General features: G+C 46.3%; 1 protein-coding gene across 7 annotated transcripts in view; it reads left to right on the forward strand.

The window, feature by feature from the left end:
* dock4b (dedicator of cytokinesis 4b) overlaps positions 1–12,362 on the forward strand; it is an 87,597-nt gene that overhangs the window by 21,895 nt on the left and 53,340 nt on the right. For all 7 annotated transcript variants that reach the window (XM_037462626.2, XM_037462627.2, XM_037462633.2 and 4 more), the window contains exons 3-8: positions 2,001–2,041; positions 2,777–2,832; positions 2,920–3,016; positions 3,570–3,718; positions 5,106–5,190; positions 9,415–9,566. In XM_037462626.2, coding sequence (XP_037318523.2) covers positions 2,001–2,041; positions 2,777–2,832; positions 2,920–3,016; positions 3,570–3,718; positions 5,106–5,190; positions 9,415–9,566 — 580 coding nt within the window. The remainder of the gene's footprint in view (positions 1–2,000; positions 2,042–2,776; positions 2,833–2,919; positions 3,017–3,569; positions 3,719–5,105; positions 5,191–9,414; positions 9,567–12,362) is intronic.

Raw genomic sequence — 12,362 nt, forward strand, 5'->3', positions numbered from 1 at the left:
TGTTCGGCTAATGCCTGTAGAAGGTGTGTTGGCTCGCCACCGTTTCCTGGGCCACAGACTGGCTGCTGTTCCCGCCTCGCTACCCACCCTCAGTCTGTTTTTCCTCCTCTACATTTTCATTTTTCTTTTTCGGTCTTATAATCCTCCTCTCCTTTTGCTCTGTGTTCTCCATCTCCGTCTTTAGGCCCTTTCCCCGCCCCCCTCCGTGTTATTTTGTAGAATGATAGGACCTCATTTAACCTCGGCACAGCCTCGTCCGACCTTGGCGTGCGACTCCACCGCCCTCACCCGGAGCTCTAGAGACACCCTCCGCCTCACTCCCTGTCGGGAGGCGCCCTCGCCTCGGGGAGACTCGGCCGGGCCGAGCGATCAGGCGTCAGCCCGTTGATATTTGGCGCTAAAGGAGGCCCAAGAGGAAGCAAGACAATCGCACAGCCAGCGGAATTTCTTGGCTCGGGGAGGGAGGGAGGGAGGGAGGGAGGAAGAAAATCAAATTCCTGCCGGCGGCGAGGAGACGGCGCTGTGACAGCGGAGGACAGGCCGACGGGTCTGCCTCGCGTCGATGCTGGTGACACCTTAAACCGCAGGAGCTTATCATGTGAACGCGTCTGTGCTGACACGGGGCTCCTGTCCGTTAAGGCCCAGTAATTGATTTTATTTTTCACTTACACGTCGACGGCTCTTGACTTTTACGTTTCGTCAAGGATGCATTTGGCTGAGGTTTGCATTCAGTAGTATTCCCACCTGAGCCCTAACATATGAGCCCAAGTGTGTGTTCCATCTTCAAATCTTCACTGTGTAAGTGAAACACACCAAAAAGTGGATATTAAAGGTGTTTAGGTTCGTCAAGGTAGCTCCTGACTTCTTTTCCTCCTGCATGTCAGTCACAACGTGCGGCGTTTAGGGGTCTAGGTTGGTGACAGGTTGTTTCCTCGTTATAATTCTAATGGATTTAAAGGAAGATCAGCATCAGCTTGTCAAATTCCTTCAAAATTCCTGCGGCTTGAGTCTCTGCACGCCCATGGTTTGGGGAACCGCTTTTTTTGATCACATCCCACGGATCTCTCCCAGAGACTGACGTCGAATGCCTCAGAAAGCTGTCGCTTGCCCGACCCCTGCCACCGAAACCGAGTGACTCATCTCGGAAAATACGCCGCATGTGTTGTTCCAGGGCGGCGGACCCAGACACATTACGCAACGCTGCTCCCGCCGTGCATAGGCCCCCGAAAAAAAAAAAAGTGCCACCGAAATCACAGATGCTCTGGAGTAAAACCCAAACGGTGATTAGAATAATCTAATGCGTTTACATATGAGCCATTTAGCTAATGCTCTTATCTAAAGGGTCTTATGATGACTGCGACAGTGGAATGAGCTCAAATCGTCAGTTAGAGCCTCAGATATAAACGCATTACATCGTTCCGATCAGTCCTGGGATTTACATGCACTCATTTGAGCCCAGTATGGAGTCTGTGATGACAAGCTGGAGCTTTTGCACCCTTTTTTTTTTTAAATCTCTGCACTCGCGAGGTTCACAGCGTTCTCGGTAGCTTCAGGTCCCCTTCCCTTCCCTTCCCTTCACTGCGCATTAGCCTGTGGTCACTGCCAACAAGCTGCCTTGTACCGCAGCGCTCTTGAGCGCTTCCATGACATGTGACAACATCTGAAAGGCTGTTGATGTTTTTATTGGCAGTGGAAAGTGGTTCGGCGGCGGTGAGATTCTCTTCGATCCGTTTATGTCTCAGCCTCCTTTTCACACGACACTGTGTTGGAATAAATTGAATATCTGGGATGCTTCTCATACAAATGTTTGGATTATTCAGCTGTGAGAAGGATCGTGTCGGTGGATCCGGCACACATGCATCCCCTACCTTAACCCTTATTGAATGTAAATGTATGTAATGTATTCCAGAAATCTCCACCTTCTTTCCTTGTGAGTCAGATATAAAGATGTCAGATTTATATGGACATGCTGTAAATAAAAAAATGCTTTGTCTCTGCAGGCTGGTACCGAGGTTACATCTTGAAGAATCCAAATGTCAAGGTGAGACACCTTCATCGGAGTGTGTGTGTGTGTGTGTGTGTGTGCGCGTGCGTTGAATTGTCATTCAGTCCCTATGGCCTCTGTAGTTCTGCTAGCCGCCCCAACCAGCAATTTCACCAACTCTCAGTGACAGATCTCCCCAGCTGTATTCGTCATGATGGTGCCATAAGCAGGATTTGCTTAGCTGCTGTGCTCATAACGTTTAATTCCTTTATTTTATTCAGTTCCTGATTCTGCTAGTGCTGTGTGTTGTTACCGTCCAAAATTGCAATAAGGGGTCAAGTGGATGACATCCCTTATAAGTGGAATCATCTGTGGCTCTCAGCCCCTGTCTTTGCTCTACCACTTAAGTGACAGGAATAGATGTGGCTTTTAAAAGCGAATGTGTGAAAATATACAACAAGTTGGGAAGTGTTATGTTCAGAGTGTCTGCGTGTGCGAGTGTGTCACATTTATCCGCCGTTACTTAAACGTAAGTTCTGCTTTGATATCCCGCAGTCAACAGGGAGCAACTTGCATTTTATTAGCGCCAAACAGGGCGCACACACACACACACACACACATGCACGCTTTTCATCTTCTCTCTTTTTTTCTTGGTCTCCTAAATCCCAATTGTGCTTTCTTTTATCTCCTCGTCGGCTCCCCATTTCCCACCGCTCTCCTTCTTTTGCCCACAAACACACCGTATTGTTTTAATGCATCATTTGTGACATGCTTCTCCTTAACCTCGTTAAGGGGATCTTTCCATCGAGCTACATCCACTTGAAGAACGCCCACGTCAAGAATAAAGGGCAAGTAGGAGCTCATGTTTCCTCCTCTTCTCTCGCTCCTGTGAGTCGACATAGAGGTTTGAACTCTTCATTGTGTGTGTTTGTTAGGCAATTTGAGACGGTCATCCCCGTTGAAGACTCTGTCATCACAGAGATGACCTCGACGTTACGAGACTGGGGTGCCATGTGGAAGCAACTCTATGTGGTAAGAGTGTACACACACACACACACACACACACACACACACACACAGTTTGCATTGATCATGAATATCAATAAAGCCCAAACCAAGCCGCGTCTTTAAGTTCCTAATGAAGGGAATTCACTCGGCCCTGGGTAATTCAAGAGCTGCAAACAGTCGAAGCCTTTTCACACACATTCATTAGTTGTATTGATGGTGTTTGTGGCATATTAAGCCAACTGGGGTGCTGATTAAATTGAGCAGATGAATACTCTTAGATCAGAGTGCATACATTTGAGGGGGGAAAGCAGCAGGACACTGGAGCTAATTTGCAGGAATCCATTTTGAAGTTTTTCTGTCTTCCTCTCTCTGCGGGTTGCACTGTGGCTCACGATGAAGATTTGGCTCCCTAATGTGTACCATGTCGCTTCGTTTCTTCACTGTGGCTTTCGAGGGTCAGGAGGCAGCTGTATAATTTGGTCTTCCTCTCTGCGTCGTCACCTCCTTCATTTCAATCGACACCTTTTTAAGTGACTCGCTGTGCTTCTCCGCTCACATTCCCCTCCCGTGTCTGCAGAAGAACGAGGGGGATTTGTTCCATCGGCTTTGGCACGTGATGAACGAAATTCTGGACCTGAGGCGGCAGGTGCTGGTGGGCCACCTTACCCATGACCGCATGAGGGACGTCAAGCAGCACATCACAGCGAGATTGGACTGGGGCAACGAGTGAGTTTTATGGGGCTTTTTTTCCCTTATGTTTGAAGTCCATAATCGTTCATCAGTGGAACTACTACTCGGTTTAATATTGATTTTCTGCCCAGCCATCAGATTATATCTGCTACACTGGTGACCAAAGGCTTGCTTTGGAGAAGCAATTCATTTTGAGCAATATTTAGTCTATTGTGAAAGTTGTTTTACTGTTTTTAATGCAGGTGTAAAACCAGAACCACTGTCTTGCTTTTTGGTGCGTCCAATAAATACATCTGAAATGCAGTACTGAAATACAAGGCACTACAAAATTCCTGTTATCCTCATTGTTTATATTGACTCTTTGCTTATCTTTCATTTGCCTGTATCCACGGCAGGAACTTTTCATGAAAAGACAGGAAATGTTAGAGCAAGTCAAAAAGTGACACTGGAGAAACCATCGGACCAAATTTTTCATTGTCAAAAATTTAAAAAAAGACTTATCAAAGATATAAATCATATTTGTAGTTAAGAAGTAGTCAAGTTATCTTGGTTCATTCTGCATTAATTTAACTTAACAAATACTTTGAAGATAAGGTTGGAAAATTAATCTTATCTTTCTTGACATTTAGGATACTCTAATCAGTTTTTTGTCTTCCAAGCAAGAGCCCTCTGCAACTTGTCTCCTCCTCCTTTCACAGACTCTCCCTCTCATACTCTTCCCTTTCTGTCCTTGCTCCACTGTCTTTTGTTGTCACCTATCATTGTCTTGCAGGCACACTCCTCGCTCAGTCGAGTCCTCCCGCCCCTTCCGCCAGACAGCTCCCTCTCTTTCTTCTCTCTTTCCTCTCCATTGCCATGGGGGTGAAATAATAACTCCTCCAACTTCTGACTTTCTCTCTTTCATATCTGTCCTTACCTTTCCTTCTTTCCCCTGCTGTGGGCCCTCTTCAAACACACACACACACACACACACACTTCTTCGTGAGGAGGGGGGGGTGACTCCATCGCTGTGGGTTGTTGTATGGTTGAATAGTCCTGTCTCTTTTATAGCCGACAGGGAGACACGCGCTCTAGTGTGCTGTTTTCGTCCGGTGAAAGGGCCACCCCAGAAGAGGCTAAGTAGAAGAGAAGGAGAGGGAGGGATGAAAAGGAGGAGGGCGAATAAAGCAGGGGGCCAAGGTTATTTTAACGGCCGTCGACGCAGGTGTTCTGTCCCCTCTGGTGTGGGTCTAGTGCATCTCTAACTCCACACGATGGGCTTTTGTTCACTCTGTTGCCAATGCTCAGGTCAATCAACCTTGTTTTTCCCATGACGCAGAGGGATGAACTCATTGTAACATGTGTTGGATTTATATACCGTTCACTTTTCTTACTTTCTTACTTCTTTACTACATGTACATCTTGACTAATCTGTGTGTCACAGGCAACTGGGTTTGGACCTGGTCCCGAGGCAAGAGTTCAGCATGGTGGACCCCGATGAAATCAGCGTCACGGAGCTTTACAAACTGGTGAGTAGTCTGTCGCGAAAAGGTTACAGGATGGGTAAGTGAAGCACAGCGGGTGTAGATAACGGATTGATGGATGTACTGTACAACACATACTCAGCTACTACTAGCAAAGTGCTTCGTGCGAGAGGATTACTCCAGTACTTCTGATTTAGGGAACCTCCTCCTCCGTGATGTGAGGCTCCGCCTTTGAAAGTCGTTCCCTTCTCATCGCAGCTTTTTAAGCTTAACCCTCGACCCTTTCCGCATGTATATTTTCCGATCTTAGACGTCGGTGTCTCCTGGCTTTTGTGAAGGATCTCCGTGAATGCAAAACGATCTCCCTCCAGGTGCAACCCCCGGAGCTGCTCCGGACGTTTTCTCTGCCTCCTTGTTGAGGAATTGCGGGCGTTCAAATTTCCAAACCCTTGAGCACTTTAAAGGTCTTCTCATCCGCGTCGGCTTAAACGTAGAGGATAGAAATGCATTCTTGCGCCTACACGTCCTATCAGACAATCTCCCTCGTTTTTCTCAGCGCTCCAAGGACTCCACATTGGCTTAAAGGTTTAGACGGAAAGATCGCAAAGAAGAGGCTCCGGTGATTGTGTTTTTTAGTTTTCAGATTCTTAACAGTATTAATACACACAACTCTAGATTGCATGTTGTAATACTAATGTTAAATACAATCTCCGGTTCAATGTCTGGATTCTCTCCCACCTCGTGTTCTCCCTTCTTTCCCCTTCCCATTTTCCCCAAGCCCCAACCGCTGTTACCGTGGCAACCACTTCTTTGCTCTAATACAGTGCGCAGAGAATTGTATCACACACACACACACACACACACGCGCGCACTGTGACGTCTTTCCCTTCGCAGGGGTAATTGAAGCTCTTAATCCATCTGTTCCTTTTTTTGTTAGTCAAAACAAAAGCAGGCATAGCAGGAAGAAAGCTTATTGCACCTCAATTAAAAGGCGTACCAAATGAGCAAAATGACTGCAATTCCCCTGCACTGAGACGAGATGAAGGGGCTGACGCCATCCACGTAGAAAAGCACACACACACACACTCACTCGCACACTGGCAAACACAGAGACACAAAACACCACGACGCGGAGCCTAAATTACATCAATATTTTTCAGTGAGAGCTATTGTTTAGCGCAGCTTCTTTGTTTCTGTCTACCGCTGTGCTGCTGTGGTGTGGCTTGGCTTATTTCAACTGAGATGGGGATTACCTGCTGCGTGTGCGTGTGTGTGTTGGTTTTATGTGCAGCCCGACTGCTAGAATGTGTTGAGGAATTGTGTTGCATCCACCGAGTGAGAAAAGCAGACGATAAGAAGAAAAAGAAAGAGAAGAAGGAAAATAAAAGTGGGCATATTTCTTATTGTGCCACAATAATCAATATTTTTGCATTAATAGATCAACTGGTTGTGTAAATTGCGATTCCTTAGTGTAGTTCCTCTGAGCTCGCACACATCGGCGTCTTTTCCTGCCAGAGGATGCAGCTGTTTTCAGCAACAACAAATTATAGCAATAATTCTATAAAAAACGCTCTTATGCTACCTGAAAAAGAGGCAGACCTTAGGGAGTTGAAGGAGACTGACCAGAACTCAAATGGGGGTAATTATTTGACCGAGTGAACGTTAATGTCGGCTAGATGTATGAATAGGAAATGGGTAACTGTACTTCCTCCCATGCTGCGTCGCTCTGCCAACCAGCGGCAAATGGTTGGCTTTCAGTGATATTACAAGTATTGGTAACTTGGTCAGAGAGGGGTCAATTGAAAAATTTGTTCAATGCATGCATAGCCCGAGGGCCAGTGCTTAATGGACACATTCAAGGCAGCTCTGGTGGTGGTGGGATGCCGGGAAGAGCAGAAGTTTCTCCGCCCCACAGCATAAATAAGGCTTCCCGAGGGGGAAATCAGCAGCTGTGCTTGGTTGTGCGGGGCGTGAGAGATCTGGTGACAAACAACAAAAAAGCACATTGTTGTTGGATAATCCTCCAACTTGATTTCATCTGGGACTGCAGATAGGGCAGAGCAGTCGAGACCCAAACGGAACACATTCATCACCGCGACAGAAATTGCTCTTATAACATGATTTGTGGTGTTTTTTTCAAGCATGTTTAAGTGTTAGATGGCAATTATAGATTTATTTCCCCCTTTTTTTTTCTTCATATGTTTGTATTTAGAGTGCAACCGACTGTTTTCTGAGGCACATCATCAATTTTAAATGATCCTCCAGGCGGTCACTGCTCATCGCACATTTGCACATAAAGATGTCATATTTTATAGACTCAAACCTTCTCGGAGGAAGCACTTTAGATGCCTTTTAGTTTTTGTCAAAGCAATATTGTCATCACATGGTAACGGACTCTTGGGTGTGTTCAAAACATTTTTGCCTACCGGTAGTTTTCCTCAAGGTTTTAATTTCTATTGTAGGGCGGCTTTACAGATATGTTGCATAATTTCTGCAAGTTTCTACCTACTATAATTGTATTCTAAATCAAGAATATGAGGACCAGTTAAAAACCACCTCGGTGGCCCAGCTTCTTTTGCAGAGAACTTGTTCATTGTTGTCAAGGATTTTCACTCAAAGATCTTTTCAAACCTGCAGCAGCTTATGAAGAAACTATATCACTTTCCAGGAAGTCTGTTGGAAATTCTTCATCATTCATTGTCCCAATCATTTCCAAATTATTTTTCCGCGTCAGCCTGACTGTAAATATCATGTCCCAACAAACTCAAATCCCAGATGTTCTTTAAAGGAGGAATATTTGTGCCTGCTGTTTGTGTGAACGTTGATTACAGCCGATAACGTCGTTGAGAGGCAATCATCTCATATCAAGTGCCTTTTTAAAGGAACATTGAAATATGAACAGATCAGATAAAAGTATTGAACGGTAAATATTTACCTGGACCCAGGAGTTGATGAGCTCAAATTAGCATAACAACTGTTAGCGCGGCAACCAGCGCTGATGAGAAATAATCTCCAAATAAGGGATAATGTGCTTCACACCTTTTTGTACTGATTGAACACATGAGATATGGAATGGTTATTTGGGAGATTTCGATGTGTTCTCCCTTGTGTTTAGCCGGGCTTAGCGGCACTTTGGCCTTGCATCTTCTTTATCCTTGATCTCTCCTTCGCTCCTCCACCTCCTCCTCCTCCTCCCCCCCATCTCTTTGCTTCTTGCCACAGAAGTGAATGTGGGGCACAATTTGGCATCGCGCTCTGCCGGCCATCTGGCGCGCTCTGCATGAGCACGCGTGTGTTTGTCCTCGTATTTTCTCGGATGTTGACGGGAGATTAAACAAGGCTTGTGTTGATCAGGATGGTATTCGCCATGGTTGGGACGTTATTGATCTGCATAATTGAATTGTTCTGAAAAATAGGTTATAATATCAGGCACAAGTTTCCCGTGCACTACGAGGCGCTGTGATGGGACTCTTTGCTGCTTTGTGTCACGGTGGCATTTGTATTGGGGAGGGGTTTCACCGCGTCTGTTTCTCTGAGATTAAGCCAAAAGTTAAAAGGCATGCAAATTAAAACACCATTATCTATTTATTTGTCAAGAGAATAATTACTACTTATAGATAAAACATCCTGGAGGTAAGTAAATAGCTTTAGGTGCTTTTAGACCTGATGATGAATATGTTTGTGCTTGAATGGTTGAGATTGTTTTGTAAAGTATGAATACCTATTTGTAAAATATCAGTATGTGTTTCCTGCATCGCTTTTGCTTCTTTGGCACCAGGATTGCAACAAAGAAACCATCAGACAGTACAGCTCAAACTCTCATTCACTTGTCTTTGCCTCTGGTGCTGCCAACAATCTGCGTGATTACACGTTATATTAACTCGATGGGTATCAACAAAATGTATATCTTAGCCCCGAGTCTTCAAATATATATGCAAATCTGCCCAAGATGAGCCGAGGGATATTCAGGACTAAATACAGCAGCTCTTGCATGTGATTAGCCAGTATTAAAAGAGATGTAACCAAATGTTGTTTTTTCCCCAGTATTAACTGTTTTTGAAATGCTTTGATCCTGCTTTTTGGGGGATCTTTCTGGATTTAGAGCTTACGCATTTTAATGCTTTTTAAAAACATTTTTAACCCTTCCAAATCCACCCCTTCAATCCTATATCATAACAGAACAATGTGTATTTTTATCAATGGGATTTATTATGTTTTCGCAGTTCCTTCTAATTGATTTGTGCTCATGTCGTCACCGCCCCGCTACAGATGGAACATCGGCATCGTAAAAAGGACACCCCCGCGGTCGCCAGCACCCATCACTTGTTCGTCCACGTGAAGAGTCTGGCGAGCGCAAATCTGGGGGAGGAGCTCGAGGTCTTCATCCACATTTACGATGGACGGGAGAACCGGCCGCTCAGGTAAAAACACCCAAGAGATCCCCTGAGATTGTGTGTTTGTATGTATGTTTTCTCTTGTTTTTTATGCACAGTCCATAGCGATGTAAGTGAGTTGGATCGGCGATTGCAGGGGGATATTTCCAACGGCTCCCTTCAGGATGTCGAGAGGGCCGCTCAATTTATAATTATGGAGATTGACTAGATGAAGCGGGTTGTCAAAGCGCACATGGGCACATAAAAGTGGGCACGGCCGTGCTGTTTTGTCATATAAAAAGTGTGCGTGCTGTCCACATCAAAGAACCTGACACCCTCGGAGTCTGCACATGTCACTCGCCCACACACACAGCACACACACACACACACACACACACACGCAGCCACGCCCCCGTGCTCCTTATGGAGCCCCGGCCAAACACAAGACTTTATAGCTCCCTAGTTCCATAGTTCAAAGTAAAGTAAAACTCTAGTTCCTGTCACAAACAAGCGAGGCAAACGAGTGGGTTTAAAAATGAGCACGGCAACGCTGAAACTCCGTTTGATAAGTCATGATCATGTTTGACGCTCACTCTCCGCCCCACAGGGTCACATCAGAGGAACAAGGGCGACATTGATTCTTTTATTATGTAGTTTCAGTTTACAGTAGCTCCACTTCTGGTTCTGAAGAAAATCCAATACATTATTCATCACATCAGAGTAACTTTGTGCGCAAACTTGGTTGACTTGAGATTCGTTAAACCCAGTATGGTGGTTTCCTTTACAATGTGAATAATAGCACACAACACAAGAGGTTCTATTTCTTTGTTTTTTATTGTGCAAGGCCTTTTAGGCTTTCACGATGTGGTCTATCTGAGGCAGAGAAGAGTTCCTGAGCAAATAGGATCTGCATGTGTACGCCTGAACGTACACACACACACACACACACACACATTAAATGTGCCATCAGTGGATCAGAAGCACTTTTAATTAGGGGATATATTTAAATGAGCTCTCGTGCCTCCTTTTTGCATCGGAGTTCTCGATGTACTGCAAGAGCTTTGCCAATAATCAAGGTGCATTTTGGAGACTATTCTGAACCGGCACTTTGACTTGAACTGGGTAATTGGAGTCTAGTGGTATCGTATCAACCTACAATCAAAGCATATGTGTTCTTTATAAATGGATTTACAGCTCAGTCTCTGACACATGATTAGGTCAATATTAAGCTCATGCTAATGTGATTTTATCTACACTGACGACAACCTGATGTCACATGATGATATAATAACAAATTGCGAAGAGGCCTTAAGAAATTGGGCCTTAGTTTATTTATTTTTTTCTTCAAGGAAGATTTCACAATGGCAGCCGGCCAACATTGTCTCTCCCTGTCTGGTCATACACATAAACATTTCGGGCAGATGCCTGGCACAGGGCCATTTTGACACTTCTCTCAGTGCTGATGGGTTTTTGTGTGCGTGTGTGTGTGTGTGTGTGTGTGTGTGTCTGTGTCAGAGACCAGATGGGCATCCGACCCGATGCCTCAGTACCATGCCAACACCAGCAGCCCCTGTGCACCATGGATGGTACCATCTTTGTGTTCCATACGGGCTCCATGTCTGGCTCTCCCAGCAGGGCGCACACTGCGGCATACTGTCCCACACGACCCTGTTGCTCCTCCTCTGACTTTCGACGCCGTCTCGGATCAAACGCGGGGAACTTGAGGGGCCTTCACGCCACCCCCCTCCCCCACCAATTGCATCCTCCACTCAACTCTAACCGGGTCAACCTGAACGAATGTGCGAAACATGTGGTCGATCGATCTGGCGTTGTGGGCTCGCTACCTGCTCACCACGCCGCCCGGTCCAGCCCTTCTGTCATCTTTCGATGTTTTCATCTCCGGGTGGATTTGGGTTTCCGGCTTTGGGGTGAGAGGCGGCAGTGGCGCGTAGTTTAGCCAGCGTTTCACACGCCAGTCGCTCCCCAATCGACCCCCCCCCCCCCTCCCGCCCCCTCATCGGGGCGAGCGCACAGCTCCTAATGCAATCATCGATACCGGGCTCAGCGAGCTCAGTGTGGGCCCAGAGGGGAGGGAAGTCGGCCATTCATGTTATGCTAATGCAAGCCGTGATAGAGTGAGATACGGTCCCTCTGGGGGAGTGAGGGGGGGGGGGGGGACACTGGTCCTCTTTGGCTCGCGTGAGCAACACGCTGCAGCTGTGAGGGGGAACAGGGCCGCGCATGTGTTTGCAGGAGTGGCTGTTAATTGGCAGTTGGGGTTTCAACAATGGGGCGTTAATTAGGGTTGGGGGGGAAAACGTGCGCAGGTTCTCATGTCTAATGCATAGGAATCCGTCTCCATATGGCTGCATAAATGGCCCGGTGAGTCACAGAGGGCGGGCTAATGAGGAGCCCCCGCCTCCGAATCCAAATCCGCTCTTGATTGAGTCGTTCCAACTCGTTCCAATGGGGAAAACTTTTCTAAAGGTTTTGAAAAAAACGGGAGCATTTGTAGAATTTGTAGAATTTTTGGAACTGTAATTAATTCAAACGGCACCCACTGCCCTACATCCACAAACCCCAGAATTACTGTGCAAGAAGCAGCCGCGTATTTACATCGTAGAAGAGACATGGTAACTTTTAATCTCTTGTAATAAGAGCTTTGAATAGCCCAGACCATTCCGGAACGTCCTAATCCATTGTAACCGTATGCAGCGTGAAGTCGAGTTCTATAGGATGCGTTGGGGTGAGGGCCGCCCTTGTGTGAAAGGGGCCCGGCTGTAGCTCGCGCCCCCGCTAACCGTGCCAGGGAACTGGGCTCATTGTCAGGCACTGGTGCATTAC

The sequence above is a fragment of the Pungitius pungitius genome, chromosome 2 (genome assembly GCF_949316345.1).
Source record: "Pungitius pungitius chromosome 2, fPunPun2.1, whole genome shotgun sequence".
Taxonomy (NCBI): Eukaryota; Metazoa; Chordata; class Actinopteri; order Perciformes; family Gasterosteidae; genus Pungitius; species Pungitius pungitius.